The sequence below is a fragment of the Nilaparvata lugens genome, chromosome X (assembly GCF_014356525.2).
Source record: "Nilaparvata lugens isolate BPH chromosome X, ASM1435652v1, whole genome shotgun sequence".
Classification (NCBI taxonomy): domain Eukaryota; kingdom Metazoa; phylum Arthropoda; class Insecta; order Hemiptera; family Delphacidae; genus Nilaparvata; species Nilaparvata lugens.
In genome coordinates, this window is record NC_052518.1 from 71,863,636 (window position 1) to 71,888,928 (window position 25,293).

General features: G+C 35.4%; 2 protein-coding genes across 3 annotated transcripts in view; one reads left to right on the forward strand and one right to left on the reverse strand.

Annotated features, from left to right (window-relative positions):
• The window catches only part of LOC111055550 (putative ankyrin repeat protein RF_0381), a 74,772-nt gene extending 60,577 nt beyond the window's left edge, over positions 1-14,195 (forward strand). Inside the window, exons 6-7 of one of the 2 annotated variants that reach the window (XM_039441575.1) lie at positions 11,194-11,459; positions 13,256-14,194. In XM_039441575.1, the coding sequence (XP_039297509.1) occupies positions 11,194-11,459; positions 13,256-13,573 (584 nt within the window). In that variant the 3' untranslated portion in view covers positions 13,574-14,194. Of the gene's footprint in view, positions 1-11,193; positions 11,460-13,255 lie in introns of both variants that reach the window. The other variant, XM_039441573.1, reaches the window with a different exon arrangement.
• Positions 14,196-15,474: 1,279 nt separating this feature from the next.
• The window catches only part of LOC111058070 (protein wntless-like), a 94,239-nt gene continuing 84,420 nt past the window's right edge, over positions 15,475-25,293 (reverse strand). The window contains exons 12-13 of the mRNA XM_039441571.1: positions 20,656-20,762; positions 15,475-19,024 (exon numbers count right to left, since the gene is read on the reverse strand). Of these exons, the coding sequence (XP_039297505.1) occupies positions 20,656-20,762 (107 nt within the window). The 3' untranslated portion in view covers positions 15,475-19,024. The remainder of the gene's footprint in view (positions 19,025-20,655; positions 20,763-25,293) is intronic.

The following is a 25,293-nucleotide window of genomic DNA, read 5'->3' on the forward strand; positions in this document are numbered from 1 at the left end:
TTCATGTGTGATGTTAAACGAGGGGGGTGGGTGAAAACTTACAATCCCCTTCAACTCAGTTAGGGTTGAGGTAGAAAATCCGTTAATGGAGGTAGGAAATAGTAGAAAATAGGTAGAAAATCTTGGCATAGTTGGTTTGTTTAAATTCAAATGTGGCCGGGCCTGTGACATGCTGTATTGGGTGTTGGGGGGGGGTTAATCTTTAATCTTTAAACACTCAATAACTTTGTCTAGTGATGTGCAATCGATTCTGTTCTTCGTGGAATATAATAGCAGGGCTTGTGTACTACATATTGGATCATTTAGTTTTTCAGAAATTCAATCATTTCAAGGCTAGAAACGAGTTTTCGTGTGTGGTGATAGGCAAGGGGGTGGGTGAAAACTTACAATCCCCTATAACTCCGTTAGGGTTGAAGTAGAAAATCCGTTAATGGAGGTATAAAATAATAGAAAATATGTAGAAAACGTGTGTGGTGAAAGGTGAGGGGGTGGGTGAAAACTTACAATCCCCTATAATTCCGTTTGGGTTGAGGTAGAAAATCTGTTATTGGAGGTAGAAAATAGTAGAAAATAGGTAGAAAATTTTGGCTTGGTTGGTTTGTTTAAATTCAAATGTGGCCGGGCCAGCAACATGCGGTTGATGATGTGGGGGGGGGGTAATCTTTAAATACTCAATAACTTTGTCTAGTGATGAGATATCGATTCCGGCCTTTGTTGAATATAATAGGAGGGCTTGTGTACTACATATTGACTCATTTAGTTTTTTAGAAATTCAATCATGGCAAGGCTGGAAAAGTGTTTTCGTGTGTGGTGATAGGCAAGGGTTGTGGGTGAAAACTTACAATTCCCTATAACTCCGTTAGGGTTGAGGTAGAAAATCTGTTATTGGAGGTAGAAAATAGGTAGTAAATCTTGGTATAGTTTGTTTGGTGAAATTCAAATGTGGCTGGGCCAGCGTCATGCATGTGACATTTACATATTTTCGCCAATATCTCCATTATGCGTGATTTGATTTTAGTTTGGTTTGAGGTAGAAAATAGTACAAAATAAGTAGTAAATCATGGCATAGTTGGTTTGGTTAAATTCGAATGTGGCCGGGCCAGCGCCATGCACGTGACGTATACATATTTTCGCCAATACCTCCTTTATGTGTGGTTAGATTTCAGTTTGGTTTGAGTTAGAAAATAGTAGAAAATAGGTATTAATTCTTTCATATTTGGTTTGGTTAAATTCAAAGATGGCCGGGCTGAGAGGTCATTGACCTTCTTATATTTTTGCTCATATCTCTGATATCCTTAAGGTAGAAAATCTGTTATTGGAGGTAGAAAATAGGTAGTAAATCTTGGCATCGTTTGTTTGGTGAAATTCAGAGATGGCCGGGCTAACATGTCCCTGGCCTGGCACTTCAGTTTTTTTTATATCTCTGTTATCTTTGAGGTAGAAAATCTGTTATTGGAGGTAGTAAATCTTGGCATAGTTTGTTTGGTGAAATTCGAATGTGGCTGGGCCAGCGACATGCATGTCATGAGCTTTTTGCTTGTGCGTAAACACTACTTATCCAATGGGAAGTGCGAGGGTGAATTTATTTTGATATTGATATATATATATATATATATATATATATATATATATATATAATATATAAATTAATACAGGAGACACGAGACATAGATAGATTGAAAACACTTAGAAACTTACATTAGAAACGGAAATTTTCGGAAACTGAGTTTCCTTCCTCAACCGAGCAGTGAGTGGGTACAGTTTGAAATCAAACGGTCGTGACCACAGAGAACGCACGGAGAGTCAATTGTAGCAGCAGAGAACACAGATTACGCGGTGCAGACGGATGGAGAGAAAAAAGGTACAGATTCAGGGAACATAAAGGGTTATTTAGAGGGTGGTTGCAAACGGGATATTTAAGATTTGAGTGGGTTATGAATAAAGAAATGTGTAGCTTATGAATTGATAGAAAAGAGGTGATTTAAAATTAGAAATCAGAAAACAATTAGACTAAAATTGGAGAAAGGAATTGTAGAATTGAACTTGAATGGAATTTATTTTTCATTTTTATTGAACATTCAATATATATTTTATAGCTGTGAAATTTCTTATATATCATGAAATTTATTCCAATTCAATTGAACAGTTGGTGTAGAGTTGATAGTTATGGTACTATTGCTGTTTGTTGAGACCAGGACTGGAAACAGCTCCAAGCACCCAAATAAAATCCAATTCTTTCGTCTTGACATCTATGGAGGGAGGGTGGCAAGGACTTTGACTTTGAAGCATTGGTCAAAGTTCTTGTTGTGCTCAGAGCCATGTGTGGGAATGGGTAGGGAAGTATTATTTTTGAAGGAAGCCCTGTGATTGTTGATCCGGAGGTTTAGGGCAGTGGTGGTTTCACCTATGTAGAAGGCAGGGCAGAAGTTGCAGGATGTAAAGGAGGTAGGTGCAATTTTTTGGAGATGCAATTACTAGATTGATGGATTTGATGGGTGTAGTTGGTGATAGGCTGGTGAAGGAAATGGAAGGATCACTAATAGGGCAGGTTTTACAGTGGTGGCGTTTGCAGGGAAGGGTACAAGGTGGAGTTGGGATTTCATCAGAGGTGAGTGATTGGCTCTTATTAAAAATTCTTTTGAGGTTGGGAGGCTGCTTGTAAATGAGGGTGGGAGGTTGCTGAAAAAGTTGTTTGGTAGAGGGATTGGAGGAGACGACATGGAACAGATCTTTAAGGACAGGCTTGAGGTTTTCGATTCCAGGGAAGTAGGTGGTACAGAGCTTTGGAGTTTGTGGGATTTGGGAATTTTTTGTGGTTGGATTAGTGTCTGTTCTGGAAGAGATTTGTTTCTGTAACAAATTTTCAGGAAAGTTACATTTCAGGAGAGATTGGTGGAGTTTTTTGAGGTACTGGTCAAGGTGGTGGGGATCACGCAATTTTTTTTGGAATCGGATTGAGAGGGAACGTGGGAGGGATCTTTTGATGTGATAGGGATGGCAACTCTCAAAGTGAAGGAACTGTTGAGTGTGGGTAGATTTAGTGAAAGTATTGGTGGATAAGGCATTGGAGTTGGAAAGGATTATGTTGACATCTATGAAGTTGATGAAGGATTCAAAGATATTCCAGGTGAAGGAGACAGAGTAGTTGGAGTTGAGTTGATTGAGGAAGTGGGAGAGGGTATTATGTCCATGAGGCCATATGAGGAATATGTCATCAATGAAACGGAGCCATATCAGGGGGGATAGTGTTTGTTTAGAAAGGAAATCCTGTTCAAGGAGGCCCATGAATAGGTTTGCATAGGATGGTGCCATCCTGGTGCCCATGCCTGTACCCTGAGTCTGAAGATAATATTTATATTCAAACCTGAAGGCATTGCTTGTAAGCACCAGTTTTGCAAGGTTTACTAGGAAGGTGGTTGAAGGGGTGGAGGGTGTAGGACGTGAGGAGAGGAAATGCTCAAGGGATTTTAAGCCTTCAGAATGGGGGATGGATGTGTAGAGGGAGGCCACATCAATGGTAACAAGGTGGAGTTGTTGATCAGTTGGAAGGTTGTGTTTCTTAGGATATCAACGAAGTGGAAGGAGTCTTTAAGATGAGAGGGTAGGGAGGCAACAATGGATTGGAGGTGGAAATCAACAAGGGCAGAGATTCGTTCTGTTGGGCTATTTATGCTTGAAACAATGGGACGACCAGGATTGCCTTCTTTATGGATTTTTGGAAGAAGATAGAAGTGTGGTGTGTTGTGAGAGGATGTTGATGTCTGAGTCCGAGAGGCCTTCAGATGGACCGTATTGCATCAGAAATTTAAAGACTTTCTTTTGGATTCGTGGAGTAGGGTCAGAAGGCAGGAGTTGATACTGTTCGGGATTGGTAAGTTGCCGGTTGGCTTCTTTGATGTAATCTGTGGTGTTCAGTAAGACTATGGTTGAGCTGTAGTCAGCTTTGGTGATGAAAATACTAGGGTCAGAGCAAAGAAAGGTCTTTGAAGGATTTGAACTCTTGGGGTGTGAGGTTGGGGGATAGAGTGAGGGATTCAATGAGTTTTCTATAGCTGACTTTGTTAAGGAGATTCTAACAGGGTGGCGAATTTTTAAAAGTTAACATATTAAATCTCTACGGGGAGATAGTGATCAATCAGTGTAAAGTGTTCGAAAAACTCCAGTCGAAAAGGACAACGCTGTTGTGTGACTTGAATTTTCTGTGTAAGTGTCGTGACAGTGATGTACTTACCAATTTTACCAAGCTATCTTACCATAAAAATAATTTCAAAACGAATAGTATTCTCAAGAAAGCCAGTAAAGCTTTACTCATTGAAAATATTCAACGTGTCAGGAAACAACTTAGTGCTCTAGAGTCAAAATTAATCACTTTTCACCACACCCTCAGTAACTTACTATACCCCCTCATATGGCAACGTCTTGAGCAATTAGTGTATTTCCGTACTGAAAGTGACAGAACCCTTAAAACTAAGAAACTAAATAAGAAATTTGACAACCTTCAGATCAAAGACAATAAGACTAGGAGAGTGACAACCGAAAACACAAGTAGGAGAGCTGTACACATTCTTTCAAGCCACAAATTATCCAAAGTTGAAGAGAATGTTCTGAAAAAAGGTTTTAATTTTGCGATCACCCCCAAAACCTTACCCCATGAGGAAATAATGGCCGATATGAATAAAACAAGAGCAAATGCTCATGAGCAAGAGCATGGAGCATAAGGTTTTGCTCATGAGCAAAAGCTAGAAGCAAAAGCATTTGCTCATTTTTATATGAATAAGCTTTACCTTATACTCTCACCTTATGCTCCTGAACTCTGGAGCAAATGCTCACGTATTTTAAAGATTTTTCATCAGCTGATTCGCTTTTGTAGCCTTAATTTGTTTTTATAGCTCACGGAAGCGCTAAATATGCAAGTAGGGGGCACCACTTGTGTTTGCGTCGTCTGCTCTGTTTTCTATTTATGAATAGAGTTTTAGGTTAGTTGAGTTTAGAATTTTGAAATAATAGCGCGAAAAAATGTCATCTCTATGATAATCTTCAGCATATTCTTATAATATCAATAGCCTTCTTATAATCGTCTACACTTTCATCTTCTTAAATGCCTATTTCCTATTTTGTGATGGCTATCTTTATAACAGGTAAGCTATCTTTTGTAGGTATAATAGTGATATGTATCATGGTTGAATCTAAAAAGAGTTTTATAGTTCTCAACTTTTGGTTGTTATCGTATCTGGTATAGTTTCCTCTTCCTCATACGAATTAGTTGAGCCATTTTACTATGAGCAAAAGGTGATAAGCTGCTCTAGACTAGACTCACCTTATTTGAAGCATTTGCTTCAAAAGTTGAGCAAATTCTCTAGTTTATTCATAAAATTTTGAGCAAAAGCTTTTACTTTTGAGTAAATGCTCAAACTATTTTTTTGATGAGCATGAGAAAAAGGTTTTGCTCACGTTTATTCATAGAAAATTAAGCAAATGCTCCTTATTTTAGAAGTATAAGCAAATGCTCAACTTTATTCATATGGCACAATATCCTCTATTGAACCAAGTCTTAAAGAATCGGATCACATTGAAGCAGAAGAAATCAGACAAGAAATCTTTCATATTATGAAAAAATCAAATCCTCCCAAGTCCAATTTACCGAAAGAGGAAATCACAGCCTTAAAAACCCTTTCTAGAAATCCCTCCATAGTAATCTTACCAGCTGACAAGGGTAACTCTACAGTAGTTATGGACAAAACAATATATAACGAAAAACTAGAGAATATCCTTAAAGATGCAGCCTACAAGCCGGTTCAACAAGACCCCACGACCTACCTTGAGAAAATTACAAAGTCAAAAATCAAACAATCAGACATCGACCCAGATACCCAACTTACATTAATCCCGAGAGAGAAATCTAGTAGATGCCCGAAAATTTATGGCCTTCCAAAAATACACAAGCTGGATACACCACTCATACCAATTGTGAGTGCTATTAACTCACCTATCCAGAAACTTGAACGATTCATAGTCAACCTCATTCAACCAGTTATAGAAGAATCACAATCATATGTGAAAAACTCCTATGATTTTATCAATCAAATAAAAGACATAACCCTAATCTCGGGGGACATACTGGCAAGTTTAAACATCATTTCCATGTACCCCAACATCCCTGTTGATGAAGCCCTAATTATCATGAATCAAAATGCATACTTTTCTAAAACAATTATTGACCTGACAAGCCACTGCCTGAAAAATACATATTTCACCCACAGTAACCAATATTATAGACAAATTGAAGGAGCCCCCATGGGATCATCCCTCTCTCCAGCCATAGCCAATCTCTTCATGACTCATTTTGACAAAAAAGCTCTCAGTAGAACAAAACTGAAACCAACCCTTTGGAAGAGATATGTCGATGATATCTTTATCATTTGGCCTCATGGTAAAGAACTTTTCGAATTCCTCAATCAGCTGAACCAGATACACCCCAAAATACAGCTCACTCTCGAAATAGAAGAAGAAGCTAAACTATCGTTCTTAGAGATTCTAATCACCAGAAACGAAAATGGCAATCTAGAACACTCTGTATACCGAAAACCAACCCATACAAATAGATACCTCAATGCACTATCTCATCATCACCCCGCACATTCCTTCTCTGTAGTCAATAGTCTAATCTTTCGATCTCTCCATCTCACTGACGAAAAAAGCAAAGAAGAGGAGATCAAGACAATCAAATCCATACTGAAGAGTAATGGTTACAATAGTAGTATAATTGGAAAATCTTTGAAAAAAAAAACAACTGACACCTCCAAAACCTGAAGAAAAACTCAAGGAAGAGAAAGCATTTAAAAAAACGTCCCCCTTCCATACATCAAGGGTACCACTGATCGTATTGGAAGAATACTGAAAAAACATTAAATCAAACCAGTCTACAAACCTTTCCAAACTATTTACAAATTTCTAAAGAAACCCGTTCAGAGACTAGAGCTAGAAAATAAAGGCGTTTACAGCATCCCCTGCCTGAATTGTGACAATATGTATGTAGGTCAAACAAATAGAAGGATATCAGCCAGGAGAGAGGAACACAAACTGAGCATAAAAAACAAACAATCCACATCAGCTCTTTACAACCACGAAAAGAACACAATGCACAAAATAAACTTTAAAAATTCTAAACAAATAGCCAACATTCAAGATTTTCGGGTTAGGATTGTACGAGAGGCTTTGGAAATAGAGAAACAAGGTAGCCTTAACAAAAGGGATGATAGTACAAATATCTCTTCTCTTTGGAAATCATTCTGAATACAACAAACACTTCACAAAAGCCAGACACTTCTCCAGGAATTCCATTCACCCAGCAGCGCCAGGTCAAACACGTGGAGGAAGGAGAGGGGAGGAGGTACTTCCTTTGACCACAAGGAAGCACAGGCAGAAGTCAGTGTAAGATTACCTGCGCTCCGAAGATGTCATTTGAGATAATGACAAAACGTCAGAGAGTAAGTAAAACTGCTTATCGGATGTACCCGGTTGATAATTTATCATATTCATCCATCCGCGAATTTTTAAAAGTATACACACACATATATATATATATATATATATATATATATATATATATATATATATATAAAACTCCACCCACCTTTGTTCCAATTGCAACATCAGAACTTATGTCTTTTGTCAAACTGATTAATCTTAACAATGATCCTTCCCTATCCAATATTTGTGATGAAATCCTCAAAAAATCAGATTGTGCTCTAGAGAAAAACAGAAACTCTCACCTTGAAAAACTTTCTTCCCTGTACAAATCCCACTTCCAAAATAACCTGCCTCTTCAAATGCACCATTCCAACATTCCCAACCCCCCCCCCTCATCAGTGACAAACCCAGCCTTGCCTCACTCTTGAACCTACCACAACCCTGCCATATTCCGCCATCCTTACCCACACGTTTGCCTCAACAATCTACATCTCCTTCAATCCATCAAGAAAACGTTGAAAATCCCACTGTCCTCAACCTATCCTCAAGAAACCTTTCACCAACAGATCAATCAGTCCTCAACAAGGGTCTCTCTCCTAACCCAACTCCCTAACTTAATGCCATAAACCTTCTCTCTGATACTGTTCACTTCACTAGATATCTCAGATGGCAAGTATACTTCAGTGGCAACAACACTTCTGACCCTTCTTGCCCTCACCCCTCGACTACTTCTGACCAAATCATCAAAAATTTTGCCCAAAAATCCAATTGTGAACCCAAGTCTCTCCCAGCCAACCACCCTGTTGAAATCTTCTGCAATTTACTCCTGAACAAAGTCAGTTCTAAAAAAATCATTGAATCCCTCACTCCAACCCCCAACCTCACACCCCAAGAGTTCGAATCCATCAAAGACCTTCACTCTGACCCCAGTATTTTCATCACCAAAGCTGACAAAAGCTCAACTGTAGTCTTACTGAACACCACAGATTACATCAATGAAGCCAACCGGCAACTCACCAGCCCTGAACAGTATCAACTCCTGCCTTCTGACCCTACTCCACAAATCCAAAAGAAAGTCTTCAAATTTCTGATGCAATACGGTCCATCTGAAGGCCTCTCGGACTCAGACATCAACCTCCTTTCGCCAGACTCTCCCAACACACCACACTTCTATCTTCTTCCAAAAACTCATAAAGAAGGCAATCCTGGACATCCCAATGTTTCAAGCATAAATAGCCCAACTCAACGAATCTCTGCCCTTGTTGATTTCCACCTCCAACCCATTGTTGCCTCCTTACCCTTTCATATCAGAGACTCCTTCCACTTCATAGATATCCTGAGAAACACAACCCTTCCAACTGACCAACAACTCCTTCTCGTTACCATTGATGTAGCCTCCCTCTACACTTCCATCCCCCATTCTGAAGGCTTAAAATCCCTTGAGCATTTCCTTTCCTCACGACCCACACCCTCCACCCCTTCAACCTCCTTCCTAGTAAACCTTGCCAAACTGGTGCTCACAAGCAATGCCTTCAGGTTCGAAGATGAATATCATCGTACAGCGTTGGGCACCAGGATGGCACCATCCTATGCAAACCTATTCATGGGCCTCCTTGAACAAGATTTCCTTTCCAAACAAACCCTATCCCCCCTGATATGGCTCCGTTTCATTGACGACATATTCCTCATATGGCCTCATGGACATGATACCCTTTCCCACTTCCTCAATCAACTCAACTCCAACTACTCTGTCTCCTTCACCTGGAATATTTCTGAATCCTCCATCAACTTCCTAGATGTCAATGTAGTCCTTTCCAACTCCAATACCTTATCCACCAAATCTACCCATACTCAACAGTTCCTACACTTTGAGAGTTACCATCCCTACCACATCAAAAGATCCCTCCCACATTCCCTCTCAATCTGAGGCCAAAAAATTTGCAGTGATTCCCACCATCTTGACCAGTACCTCAAAAAACTCCACCAATCCCTCCTGAAATGTATCTATCCTGAAAGGTTATTACAGGAACAAATCTCCTCCAAAACTGGCACTAATCCAACCACAAAAAATTCCCAAATCCCACAAACTCCAAAGCTCTGTACCACCTACTTCCCTGGAATTGAAAACCTCTGACCTGTCCTTAAAGATCTGTTCCATGTCCTCTCCAATCCCTCTACCAGACACCTTTTCCAGCAACCACCCACCCTCATTTATAAGCAACCTCCCAACCTCAAGAAAATTCTCAGTAAAAACAAATCACTCACCTCTGATGAAATCCCAACTCCACCTGGTACCCTACCTTGAAAACGCCCCCGCTGTAAAACCTGTCCTATCACTGATTCTTCCATCTCCTTTACCAGTCCCTTCACCAACTACACCCACCAAATCCATCAATCCAGTAATTGCATCTCCAAAAATTGCATCTACCTCCTTTTCTGCAACTTCTGTCCTGCCTTCTACATAGGTGAAACCACCACTGCCCTAAACCTCCGGATCAACAATCACAGGGCTTCCTTTAAAAATAATACTTCCCTACCCATCCCTACCCATGGCTCTGAGCACAACAAGAACTTTGACCAATGCTTCAAAGTCAAAGTCCTTGCCACCCTCCCTCCCACAGCCCCTTCCATAGATGTCAAGACGAAAGAATTGGCTTTTATTTGGGTGCTTGGAGCTGCTTCCAGTCCTGGTCTCAACAGACAGCAATAGTACCATAGCTACTAACTGTTCAATTAAATTGAAATAAATTTCATCAAATAATAATAAATTTCACAGCTATCAAATATATATATATATATATATATATATATATATATATATTAAATGTTCAATAAAAATGAAAAATAAATTCCATTCAAGTTCAATTCCACAATTCCTTTCTCCAATTTTAGTCCAATTCTTTATTGATTTCTAATTTTAAATCTCCTCTTTTCTATCAATTCATAAGCTACACCTTTCCTTATTCATAACTCACTCAAATCTTAAATATCCCGTTTGTAACCGCCACCTAAATACCCCATAATGTCTCCTGAATCTTTACCCTTTTTCTCTCCATCCGTCTGCACCGCGTAATCTGTGGTTTCTGCTGCTACAATTGAGGCTCCGTGCGTACTCTGTGGTCACACAACTGTTGGATTCAAAACTGCAGTCTTCTCGGTTGAGAAAGGAGACACAGTCTCCGAAAATTTCCCCCATTTCTAATGTAAGTTTTTAAGTGTTTTCAATCTATTATATCGTGTCTCCTATATATATATATATATATAATATATATATATATATATTATATATATATATATATATAAATCGGTTGAGGAAGGAAACTCAGTTTCCGAAAATTTCCGTTTCTAATGTAAGTTTTCAAGTGTTTTCAATCTATGACTTGTGTCTCCTGTTTTAATTTATTTATATATAATATAAACTTAAAAAAAATAAGTCAATACAAACCCTGTAACCTGTGTTGGAGACTTGATTCTAATGTAATACAGGCCTTATACAGTAAAAATGCAATATTCCGTCCATTATATAATATGAGACCGAGGGCATGGCCGGATCAGTTAGGAAGGAAAAGTAGAGAAAGAAGAAAGGAGAATTAGAAGAGGAATAAGAGAACTGGAGAATAACAACAAGTAGCAGAAGCCTTTTGACCCTTCGGAATGGTCAGATTAATCGATAAGTCGGATTAGCGAGGGTTTACTGTAGTCGATTTGAATTCTTTTTTTCAGGAGCAGATATAAACAGTATAACAACAGGTGGTGCAGCGTTGCATACAGTCTGTGATGAAACAGTAGCAGCAACTGACAACTACAGCAGTTTAGAGTGTCAGTACCAGCTGTTGAGGGTACTACTTGCTGCGGGGGCTGATCCCAACATCATGGTCGATCAGCCAGAGGATGACATATTCGTGCAATCGGTGCTATCCACATATTTCTACTCGAATGTACAACCTTGTCCCGCAATCATACGTCTATTTCTCAGGTTTGGTGCAAGGGTCAGTATCAACAAAAACAAAATCATGCATCACATATTCCATAAAAATTGTAAGTAGGTAGTAGAATAATCATATGTTGCGTCCAACTGTTCTATCTACCTACTTTCCTGGTTAATACCAAAATTGGATGAATATTATTGTGTATTGATCATGCCCTCATGGTATTTACTCTATTTGGCATATCTGCATCTATTGTTTGTCTATTAGACCTAATTATGGGTTTTTGGTGAATAAAGAATTACGGTACTGCACAAATTTCAAAGTTAGATTACTTGGGCCACTTTGTAATAACTCAACGTTCTCTCATCGAGAATTTATTAATCATTCTTTACTAGTAGAACCTTTTATTGAAACGATAAAGATAAAAAAGTTCAACTTGACCTATTTCTCTCCCGAATTGTACCGGTACGGTATCGTATTTTACAAATAAAATGTGATGTTCATTATAATCATATTTTTCAATTATCTAGCTCTAAATTTAATTGTAATTTTGTGGTACAATGCAAAAATTTAATATGATTCACAATTTCACTTCACAGACATTGATTTAATCAAGATGGTGTATCTGGCCTTGGTGAGAAGTAGACTTGAGTATTGTGCGGTTGTTTGGAGTCCTTATCAAGAGATATATTAGTAGTATCGAACGCATACAAAATACATTCCTCAGATTCATATATTATAAGAAGTATGAACATGCCCGTATGACTATTCTATGAGGTGTCTGAGAGTCAGTTTTCAAATTATGTCGTTGAAGAGCGGGATTTCATATCATTAATTGTTCTATTTGAAATATTGAATAATCATTTAGACATTCGGAATATTATCGAACTCTTTAGTATCTTTGTTCTGTTATATAGACCTAGATTAAATATGTTTTTTTGCTTTGGATAGAATATGCACTGTACATAATGCAAATTGCTTCTTACAAAAAACTGTTAGATTGTACAATTCTTTGAATACGATTCTAGATATATTCGCTGATAATTTGCGCAATTTTAGTGAAAAATGTTATCAAGCTCTTAAATTATAAATGCTTAATCAATCTTGCAGACCATAAAGATTTAAATTTCAAATTCTTCTTAAAATAGGCTTGCTACCTATTCTCTTTTTTCAATTAGTCTATTTTTTATTATTTATCCAGTCTTTTTTCTATTTTCTATTGTGTCTTGTGTTATTTTCTATTTATAATGTTTCTTCCAAACTATTTTTATTGCTATTTTTCGTTTTTACTTTCTTACTAATTTAGTTTCAGTTTGTGCAAACAATTGATTTTCAATGAGGCTTGTTTTGGCATAAAGCTGTAAGCCTCTATATGTTGTAATTTTTTCTATTGATGTAAATAAATAAATAAACATATAAACCATAAACCTATAAACTATGTGAAACCATTTTAATGTCTAAAATGCACAAAATAGTTTCAGAATATTCTAGGAAATATATATATTTTTTCTGATTGAATTTACATATATTAAAAGAAATAATTAAAGAAAATTGTATCCAAACAATATATTGAAAAAACATAACTACAATATAAATTGCAAACACCAATGTATATATAGTGATTAGACTAAAGTTTATTAAAATGTATTATGAGAAATAATACTACTTGACTGTCCATCACTTGAAATAAGAATGGAATTATGAATATTAAAAGAAAGCAGACATTTGGAGAAGATTTTTCATATCTTGCTCATCCTCTACAAACTTGAAACGAGAATGAATTGATGCTAAGGAATTATATATTTATTTGATAAATTGGATATTTGAAGAAGATATTTTCAATTATTGTGTTGCAGGTCATAATGAAAACACATTTTCGACATCCTTTGGGTATTCTAGACTGGATTAGAACCGCCACTCGCAATCAAGATGTTTACAGATTTCTGCTAGCGGCAGCTGAAAGTTTCGACATTTGTATGATTCGACGCAACCAGTACTTATCAGATGAACAAAGAAGTATGCTTCTAGATCTAGCCACCAACCCACTTCCACTCCAGCAACAAGCCAGACTTTACATAAGGAAGCAACTGGGTAGCGTCAGGTTGCCTCTCAAAGTTCAGCAACTACCGATACCAAAGATTCTACAAGATTATCTTCTCTTTGATTTATTATAATGAATGCATTGATCATTTTAAAATCTTTTTATATAGCTTATGATTGTTTTACGCTTTAAATCCTTGCATACCGTACAGGCTATGTTGGATACGTTTTAAACTGCAAATTAATTATAAATGAGCTGTTTTCTGGTTACTGTTTTACTGGTACTGACATTGCAATTAAGTTGCTACATACACTCATTAAATTAGGTTTCTCTTGATTTGTGATGTCTCGAACTTCGAAAATGTATTATTGATTAGTAGTCTTATAAAATAATAACTATAATCAAAAGATAAAATTATTTGACCATTTATAAAAATGACTTCATTTTTATTATCAGGTAGTTCCTGTTTGTTAGATTTACACACATTTCAATAATTCTTATTCTGAAATTATGTCTGAAAAATTGTTTATTCAGTTATTGATTTTTAGAAGTACCGTAATCATTCTAAGGCTTATTCTTTGTAATCTGGATAACGTCTCTAAATAACGTGCACTTTATTATGTAAATAATGTAACAAGTCTCTCTGTTAAAACCCCTCTGTTAAAATTTAATAATTTCTTCTAGGATTATTAATAATGAAGGATATTTTTCTACCTTTGTACATGCTTTACAATAAACCAATTGTTAGACGCAACTATGCGACTCTTATTCACATTCATAACCATTAAAATACTATTCAAGTGAAATCAAGTATCAGCCATAATGTCATAATTTGATTTCTACTCATTGTTCTATTATATGTCATATTATAATAATAATATTATTATTAAATTTATCGGTCTATTTTATGTCTACTCTAATTGATGTAGACACAAGTAAGCGAGAGAAGCGACCGAACGCGTGTCTTAAACATCTCACGAGTGCTTTTAAGACAACATAAAACTACTGTTATATGCACTATTTTATCTACGCCCACTCAAGCAAAGTATCATATTGCTGACTGACTTGCTGTAAGGTTAGAAATCAACTAACTAGCCTATATGGTAAAAAAAATGAAATAACAATGGGTGAAAAGCTAATCAGAGAGAGCGAACAGTAAACTGAAAACTCGACGAAATAGAAACATGAAACTAGACAAATCGAAAACTTGACAAACTGAGAACTTGCAGTAAAAACAGACAAACTGAAATTCTGGAAAACTGAATACTTGATTTGGTGAAAACTTGACAAACTGAAACCTGCTGCCAGCATCAGAAACAGTATTTTAATGTTGACGCCACCAGCATCAAAAAGTGTTATAATGTTAAAGTTGTTGCATAATGTTGTTACGAAAGTCCAGTTTTGAAAATCCATTTCGAAAAGATCCCTGTGTTTTGGGATTGATGTTGTAATGTTTACATTATAACATATTAGTAGATAAAATTAATTGATAAAGAAAATAGACCTATAACGCTATAACCATTCTCGGAACATTCAGAATCTTTACGCCATCTTTCAAGATTATCAGTTCAGTAGTTCAGAAGTGATTATGCGTCAAACACGTATTTCCTATCCCGTACATGTTAATTTGAATTCTTAATTTTATAATATAGTACGAAGTATGATGATTGTAGCAGATTATAAGAATTTCAACAGCTGGAAAGAATAATAGAAACGTGACTGCTAACTGCCGATTTTAAATAGCGTCTAATTAAAATTCGTCCAATATCCAAACACCCCATATTATTTACCACTTCAAAGGATCATAACAATATTTGATCAAATAATAATGTATGCCATAGAACAACTATTTTCTAGATAAGAGGAGTATCTTAGAGTATCCCAAGAGTATCTAAAAAATCTATCTATGAACCAACATAAAAAAAATAGGTTAATGTTCTAAAATGATCAAATGGAATTGAGACAACTACAAACAACTCAATGAATTTTTGCTTATTTCATTCACCAAGAAGGGATACAATGAAGAAACCAGCAATGACTCAAAAGTTTTAATAAGAGGTAAATATATAAATATTATAAATCTACTCTACGACATCAATTTACAAAATACTGTTTGTTCAGAATAAAACACAAGAGTAAATCGAAATAGTTCAAACACAAGCTGATTCTACAAATACTTAAAATAGGACATATTATAAACAGTCTCTTGAAAAATAAATATTATAGCTATAAAAATACAACATCTAAACACTGGCTGAATAATGGAAGATAAATTATAAGGCTCTTCAAATTATCCCATTTAATAACATTGACGATAAGAAAAAAGGATGGTAATAATATAAAGATTGGAATCTGTCCAATGATCACTTTATTATAAACAATCAATTCATAATATTGATCTAAAATAGCTATAAATTCAAATTGAATGCTTCATCTTCCAGTTTACAACTATAGGACACGACATATAAGTGTGATGTATTAATGCGTAATACTAATACTGATGTTTATTTTACTTACACTAAAAACAATACTGTAAAATTATAACTAGGCAAGAATTAATTCATTGTTAGCTTAGAGCTACAGCCTGGAATGATTGTGCAGAAATATACGATTAAAATAGGAGAGTCATAAGAAAAATATCTTAATAAGATGGAGTATTTTTTAAGCTGAATAGGGGGGAGTAGACATACTTGGTAAAATGGAAGTGATTGTTGAGAGGCCGCGAGTTACAACATGAACCTTCGACTCTTACCACAGGAAACTTAACTCTGATGTTTTAGGGTGGGGGTAAGTTCGGTCAGTATGTTCTCGACAGCCGGTACTAGTGGTGTCACTTCTAGGGATTTATCCCTTTTCTAGGGATTTTTGAAGCCCGAAGGGATTATTCTAGGGATAAATTATTTTTGGGGATTTCTAGGGATAAATTGGGATGTTAGGTTTCAAGGTTTCAAATGGCATTTGAATCATTTTTGAATATACCAAATCAGTAATTTTATCATTGTTGTTGATGAAATGCACACCTAGAGCGCTGTAGATGACATGTAGGTGCAGATAATGCAGTTGGATTAACGTTCAAGTCAAAAATTGATTAACTTTTGTGTTGCTATCCTTGTCTGTAATTGGACAAAGTAGATAGCTCTATCTTTTTCTGCATATGCATATGCACTGTTCCAAATTATTGTTTTTTGGCTATGAATAAAATAATAAATTATTATGGAGTACGGTACAAAACGAGTATACAGAACTGCACAAACTGTCAAGTGATAACTGAGAAAAAATATAAAATATTCTATCTCAATCATTCGCCTGCCTAAATCAGGAAGTAATTTTTTTATTACTTAAGGCTATCATTTCCTAATTAATTCAATTCAATTCTTTTATTTCCACTTGGCATACAATACAAGTACATAATTATATTTGATATTCAACAAAATAAGAATCACATTTTTACAAAAACAGTACAAAGAACATATTGATTGAGTGGAATTCCCCCAGTAAGACTATGCGTCTGAGATTGGGGGACAGTTCCAGCAAGCAGTATTATTCAATAAATAGTCATATGGTATTATATTTACTTTAAATTACAATATGTGTGATTAAAATTACAGAAATAAGATTCAGATAACAGTAGGTGGATTATAAGTGATAACATAATATAGTGTTAGGTGTAACTTGATATCCAGAGTGGGAGAGAAAGAGGACCCAAAAACCGGTGGTAATTCATTGTTTTATAAGCCTCTATTATGTTTTGAAGCTCTAAATACTTGAACGTGAGGTATGAATGTACAAATGAATTTAGCATTTCGAAATATGAATGTATAAAGTTATTCCCCAATGCATTTACTCTTCCTAGGTGTAAGGTGAGTGAATTAGCCTCTCAGCTCCAATCCAGCCTATGCTGAAGAGCCATTTCACCAACGAGCTTTTAAACATCACATTGCTGCTGCTCTCGGCCTCCCTCATATTATCTGGAACATTCCTGAATAAAATCTGAGCTAAATAGTATGGTGATTTGAGTTCAATTCTGTGAATCAATCTAGGTATAGAATATCCACGAATTAATACCCCCTATTTTAAGGGATAAAGGGATAGGTCTGGGGATTGTGTTTAGATTTTTATTGGGATTTCTAGGGATAACAATCCCTATTGTTTTTGGGAATCTAGGGATTTTTGCAGTAACGGTGGTGAGCATGTAGAGTGATGGGTGAGAGTGACATTCCCACTCCTACATCCATACCAAGCAAGCCACTCCTTCACTGTTTGAGGAGTTGAGGCTCATGTTATATCTCGTGGCCTCTTATATTATTTCACATGCGTAAGCTATGATTAAATTATTCTCTTAATCAACAAATGAATAATCAATGTTCTGCTAAAAATGACTAAGCTAGGAACAAAAAATAAGAGAAGGAAGAAAAAATCAAAAAGAGAAAGACCAATAGGAAGTTTACAAGTAGACCAGAATGTAGTAAAACTTGAAAAAAACAAACAGATGAAAAATCTACGGACAACACAAAAGTAGTTTTTGACCAATATAATTTCATCTAAAGGTTATAAATATTTTAAATAATCAGATTTGAATAAATACAATACATATTCAGGAATTACTGTAAAGTGAGATTCATGTTATATATTCAGTGCAAATGATAAGACGGCATAGTTGCCAAGTTTATTTTTCTGACGCCTTCTGTAGTACATAGATGTGATTCAAGTCGACCCGGTATATCCACAAGAGTATATATGCCAAATACATTGTAATGAACACGCGCAATTCAGGTTTTTGTTGGATCAGTTCCCGTTCTCTGCGTTAAAGGTTACTGAGCAGTGCAACAGGAGTATCGCGGAGCAAATACGCATGTGATCTGTTTATTATAAACAAAGCCCTTCGGATAATATCAGCATATCGACATTTAAAAGCAAAAACTTAACCTCCCTCTTAATCAACCCTTTTACCTTTGAGACATTCAAATTACCATTGCTTATTTACTACATCATCCCGGGAGCTCATTACGGTAACTCGTTCTATTGCCCCGCGGTCATCTACTGATCTGATATAAGATTAATTGTTGTTTGTATTTTTAATAGTATCAATTATATCTCAAATATATTATACTTACCCAGAAATTATTCTGGTAGTTTATTATATTATTCATAGTCTAAAAACGATTTAGCAACGGTTCGGAGTTTGAAAAGGATAGAGCTATCTGCTTTGTCTAATGACAGGCACGGCTAGCGAACTAATGAATTTATAATGTAAATCTCACTTTAGAATAAATAATAGCTAAGTATAATGTATAATATGGAATAAGTACAGTTAACAAAATTATTACAGGAGATAGAATTAATAGAATCGATGTCTGATTTAAAATTGAGAGAATTAACTCACAATTGATGAGTTTTCTCATAGGTATTATTTTTATAGCGTATGATGCCCACATAAGTTTTTTACTTGTGCGTGGGGTAGGAATGGATGAGTGAATTGATGAGATGATCAAAAGTCCATTCCTACCGGCGGGATTCGAACCCACGATCCAGTACACAGTAGCAGGCTCAAGTAACAGTTGCAAACCCAGATCACTACACCACTCTGGCCGGCAAAAAATCAGGATATAATAATTGAAAATTGGAATGCCCTACTTTGGTTTTTTCTTGTCATTTTTCGAGAAGAATTAACTTAGTAATCATGCTAAGGAATTATATGCAAAGAGTTGAAGAATTATTAAAAAGTCACGAACTAAATCAATAAAATTCAAGTTTCAACGCACAAAATATTCAAAAATTATAGTTAAATTCACTTGAAGAGGTGAACAACTTTAAATATCCATATTAATAACATACTATAGAAATGAATTTACAAGGAAAATACAAATCCATCATAGCTATTACAGTATATCTATTACCATTGGAAATCTATAAATAATACTATAAAAAAGGTAAAAAATACTTGTTCATGTTAATCTACTAATTGGCACACAATTATGAAGCACCCACAAGGTTGAGTTCAGTTAAATAACATATCTACTATTCAAAATGTTATACTATTTTAATTATTCATTTCTACAAACATGGACAAGATATTTTTAATACCGAACATCAATTAATACATCATAAATACATTATAATAGTTTGAGAAAAGGGAAAAGTTAGAGACTTGTCAATTATTTGAAAATTTGATACTTTATGAAAGACTTGGAATGGTAGTTGATTCAGTAGTATTATTATAAATCAGCAATTTACTGCTCACAGAACGTCTAAAGTATGATTCAACTCTTAAATCCAATTATTGAAGGTGTGTTGTTCTTATTCAAGTACACAACTAAGCTTTGTATGCAGAGAATGCTATATTATCAATATAAATAAGTTAATGCTGATAATATAAAAATCACTGCTCAGCTGACCGAAATGAAAAATCGCCAGGATCGTTTTTGAGAGAACACTACTGACAAATGGTAAATTGATGATCACAACTTTTAGAAACTATTGTAATTTCAATTCATCTTCGAAATGTTCGTTTGAAGATACATATTTATTCAAAGAAAAATAATTTTATTCAAAAAACGTATAAGGTCTAGGAGTAGACGTTATGTGGAGGTGAAGTTCAGAGTTTGGAGAATTGTCATGAATCCCTTTGGAAACTGTCTATGCTAAGTGAAATGTTAATTTATTTAAAAAATGAAAGATGGTTATTAGGAAAGAGATCTTACTTATTATAGAACTTACGACTAACATATATTAATACTAACTTGTAATCTATGTATACTTGCACATTGTTCGGTGCATGAACTGTGTGATAGGATTATTACCAATTATGTATATACCATGGTTGGGGACATTACAACCGAGAGGATAATCGATTTTGAGATTTTGGAAACTGACAAAATATTCAAGAATACGTTGGGACGATAAAACAATACGTAGGGGAATATATTCAATTCCGATCTTATTAATAAACATCGCTCTAATATCCAGAACACACAACACAGATAATATAATAGTTTTTCTATTTTTATTTTGTGAAATGGACATTTTCAATTGGAAATATAGATAAATTAAACAAGCATTTCCTTTCGAAATGAGAACGAGATGTGGCCGAATTGGATACATGAATTATCATCACTTCATACATGTGCATCAGGGAGAAGATAAATGGAGTGAGCCACATTAAGTGACCAACTAAAATTTGAAATATTTTTGCAGCGATTAAGTACATGTACAAACCTAATCGAGTGCAGTTTTCCTGGAGAATGATGTCAATGATGATATTTCACTGGGTTCGGTTGGTAATCTCGAGAAAACAATTTCATCATTATTGATACAGGAAACATCTGAGAACAAAATGTAACATTCAAGTTAAATCAACTGCAATAGAAGAATCACATAAGTCTTAAGATTGAATCAGAATTCGATGATAAAAAATGTATTGTGAAGGTTGAAGGTAATGAAATACTAGTCAACATGTTGAAATAGATTATGTTATTATATTACATACATACCTGTTATTATAAACATGGTAAATAATTAGTCATATAGAGATAACAAGTTTTTTTTGGTAAAATGGAGAAGTTCTCATGAATCCATAAGTGCTTAATAATATTGAATTGTACATAGTAGAAGATCCTCACTAATTTTAGTTTCAAAAACTATCATTTCCTCCCGTTTTGGGGGATTTTTCCCTTCAACACATATTAAATAATAGTCTTGTATACTGAGGTCCACGTTATAATGACAGTGGATAAAGATAGAAGAACAGCGTTGCCTGCTTTGTCGAATGATAGACAAGGATAGCAACACCAAAGTTAATAAAATACTGTCATTATAATTCAGTCGTAGTCGAGCAGTCGTACAGTAAACATCTAAATTAGCAAGTAGAGTAGCTTTCAATAACAGTGAAAAGTAGGTCAATAGAATAGTGTTAGTTAACATCAGCTATATAGTGTAGTACCATCAACATTATAGTGTGGTGTCTTTTCAACAAATGCAATCACCAAAAAAACCACCATATGGAGTGATTCCAGAATACGAAGAAGAGGAGGAGAAAGAAGAAGGAGAGGCGTTTCAACAAAACGTTACCATCAGCCCTTTGGAGCAGAAACAGGAACAGGAGGTGGAGCTGCAAAAAGGTAACAATATGAATACTATAAGTGAAGTTATGGCCAATGAATTCAAAAAGAATATTGAGGAACTATATAATAAACTCTTGGATTTTAAAAAATGGGCTGCAGTTGAATATGAGAGAAAGAAACTTTTAAGAGTAGATTATGATAGATTTTCAGAGATGTTAGTTGAAACAACGGAATTTGTCGTTAGAATCGAAACAAGGGCTATTACTATCAGTCAGTTGACAGAAAATCTCAATTCGGGTGCGCCAAAGCTACAAGAAACAATAGTCAGCTTAAATAAAAAAAATGCAGTAAATCAGTAATAAACCACCCAGTTTTGCTGAAGTGATTAAGTTACCAAAGAAGGCATCAACAGCAGGAAAAATAGGAAACGTAAGAAGAATCCAACCTAAAGAGCATGTACTTCTTCTAAAACCAACAAAATTGGAATTGGTAGGAGATAATGAGAAGCAGACTAGTGAAAAAATAAGGAAAAGTCTGAAGGAAAACATTCCAAAGAAAGAAAATAAGAGTGAAGAAAACTGTTAATGTTCGAGGCGGCGGCCTTCTTATTGTTCTGGATACATTGGATGATAAGAAAAAAATACTAACAAACAAAAGCTTACAAAAAGGAGGGATAAAAATCACGGAGCCTGCAAACAAGAAGCCAAGGATAATCTTGTACGATGTACCATCAGATGTAAATAAAGAGTAGCTGTCAGAGATCTACTATGAAAAGAATTTCTATTACTCTGGAATCGAAAAAGAAGACTTTGTCAAAGGCTGCGTCCCATCATTCAAGTTAGGCCCAAGAGATAAATATACCCTTCATTGGGTGTTTGAATGCGATCCTGACATAAGGAAGCTAATAATTAACAAGGTAAAGCTGTTTATCGACTTTACATGCTGCAAAGCCAGCGACTATACTGTAGCTCAGAGATGCTTCCGGTGCCATGGGTTTAATCAAGTGATGAAGCATTGTAAAAAAGAACAGGATGTCTGCGGGCACTGTTCAGTTATAGGACATAATTCTAAAAACTGCCCTTCCGAGAAGGAAATTCCAACTTGTGTTAATTGTAAAAAGAATAACAAGCCAGCTAATCATAAAGCCAATGACGCAAAATGCCCATGTTATAGAAGAGCACTGCAACAAGTTATTGATAGAACAAACTATGGGATTGCTTAAAAAAATGAAAAATAGGATATTGAAAAAAGAAAGTCTAATTAAGCCTAGCATCAATAGAAGAGAGCCGTCGACTATTGAAAAATCTCTAAAAAAGATAAATAAGCTACATGTAAAAAAACAAACGGCAAAAAGTAGAGTATCATTAATTCAGAATTACGGTGAATATTCCGATATTAATTTAGCGTTTGCTTACGTAGGAGAAAATAAGATTCGAGTCTCAGATGGATTCTCGCACGTACTTAAGTCAAAATCGCTGACGCTAGAGGAGTGGTGTGTAGCCTTGATCCAATTAATCTACAAAACAAATGCCTGGCGATCTTACTGAAAACAATCAACACGCCTGACAGTAAACAATTAATTCGGAATTACTTGTTGCCAGTAAATGATTATAATGCTCTAGAAGAAATTAAAAAAGTGCTATTGGAAATAAATGAATGGGCATCAATGAATTATCCACTTGTCGTAGGCATAGATGAATTCAGCCAGCTAGCAGATTTATCCTCAATTGATTTATTCAGTTTTATCTTATCAACTAATCATTTGAAATATATATATTATCATAGGGGCACTAACAGCATGAATTTTCTCAATATTTCAGAACCAGATCGGCCAGAAGAAAAAGTATGCCCAAGAGGTTATCTACCAGAAGATAGCAAGCACCATAACTTTCTAAATTGCATGATTGAATTGAAAAATCTTTTACAGCAATATGATAAAATAAACGCAGATATTTTCAAAGAAGCTCTTTTAACACTTCGAACCGAAAATCTTCATGCTTCATCGTCGGTCTTCAGAGAAATTGAATTGAGGAGTATGAATGTTTACGATAATGAATTGAAAATGTTCCTTCTACCAACTACTTCAAAATGGGATTCAGTATGGAGGGAGGCGGAGCTTACGTATCATTTGACAACAGTTCTCGCAGATTTAGAACCAATGAAAAATATATTATGATTAGTCGAGACACTCAAGTGATGCTTAATGAGGAACTGTTGGATGCTGTTTCGAAAATTGATATATCTCGATGCAAGATACCACGAATCAAATGGATTGATGGAGTTCCAGGGAGCGGAAAAACACATCTAATTGTTCATAAACATCGACCAATGGAAGACCTCATACTAATTCAAACAAGAGCCGCAATCAAAGGAATAAGATCAACTATACAGGAGAAACACGGAAATGAATTTAACTCTATCATCAATTCAAATTACAGAACCGTGACGTCGTTTCTAATTAATGGCTGCCACAAAAAATATAAGCGCGTATTCATCGATGAAGCTGTCCTTATGCACGCCGGCTTCGTGGGATTCATCTCTGAGCTGACAGGCGCAGACGAGATAGTACTGGTTGGAGACTCAAAACAAATATCTTACATCGAGAGAAGTGGTTTACCAGCAGTCTGGTAAAATATTTCTGTTTTCGCGGATCCGGATTCCTACCCAATGTCCAATGGATGTGTGCTATCTGTTGTCTAACTACTACAATGATATCTGCACTACAAATAAAATTATTAGATCAATTGAACCAACAATAACTAACGGAGAACCTCACAACCTACAACCACAAACTTTAATCCTCACATTCACGCAATCAGAAAAAAATGGTACTGGAAGCTGTTAAAAACAAGGCTCCCGCTGGCTCATTAACAATACTAATTATACATGAAGCTCAGGGTTTAACGTTTAGAGATGTTATCCTAGTGAGGAAAAATACTAAACCACTCAAGATTTACAATAGCATTCAGCACATAATAGTAGCACTTAGTAGGCATACCAACTCATTCAGATATTTAACAGTTGGAGAGCAAGATCTCATGCTGTCATTAACTCAAAAAATACAATCAGTTGAGTACAAGGATATCTACAATTGGCACACGAATAATTATGAACACAAAAACAAAAATGGCTGATTTGATGGAGGATTTGGGTTTATTAGACATTGAAGACTTTTCGATTCCAAATTCACAAGATGTCAACAATACAATCCAACCTTTCAACTTGAAAATCATCAATTTCAACATCAGAAGCTACAATAAAAATTTTGAAGAATTTCTTATTCAACTGGATGACCTAAACGTGGATTTCGACGTGATAGTCTTAACGGAATGCTGGATTGCTGGTGGTGTTTCCTTGAAATCAATTAATAATTATTATACCTGCCACAAAACAGAAAACAATATTCTACAGAATGACTGAGTAATAATTTATGTCAAATCCGACTATTTTGTTGAAATAAAAGAAATTGCAGTTAGGCAAGCCAACTGTTTGAATATGCATTTCAAAATTGGGGAAGATACTTTTGTTATAACAGCGTTATATAGATCTCCATCACACTTGGACTTAACAGAATTTCTCATTGATCTGAGGCAGATTTTGGATGATAATGGAAAGTATTTTCACATCGTTCTAGGAGATTTGAACATCAACACAAAAGAATCAAATCAGCACAGGCAACTGGAAGACTATGATAATCTACTCAGTGAATATGGATTCCTACATTGTATAAAGCAGGCAACTCGCATTGGAAATAATTGCGCTTCATGTATAGATCATATTCTGATAAACTTTG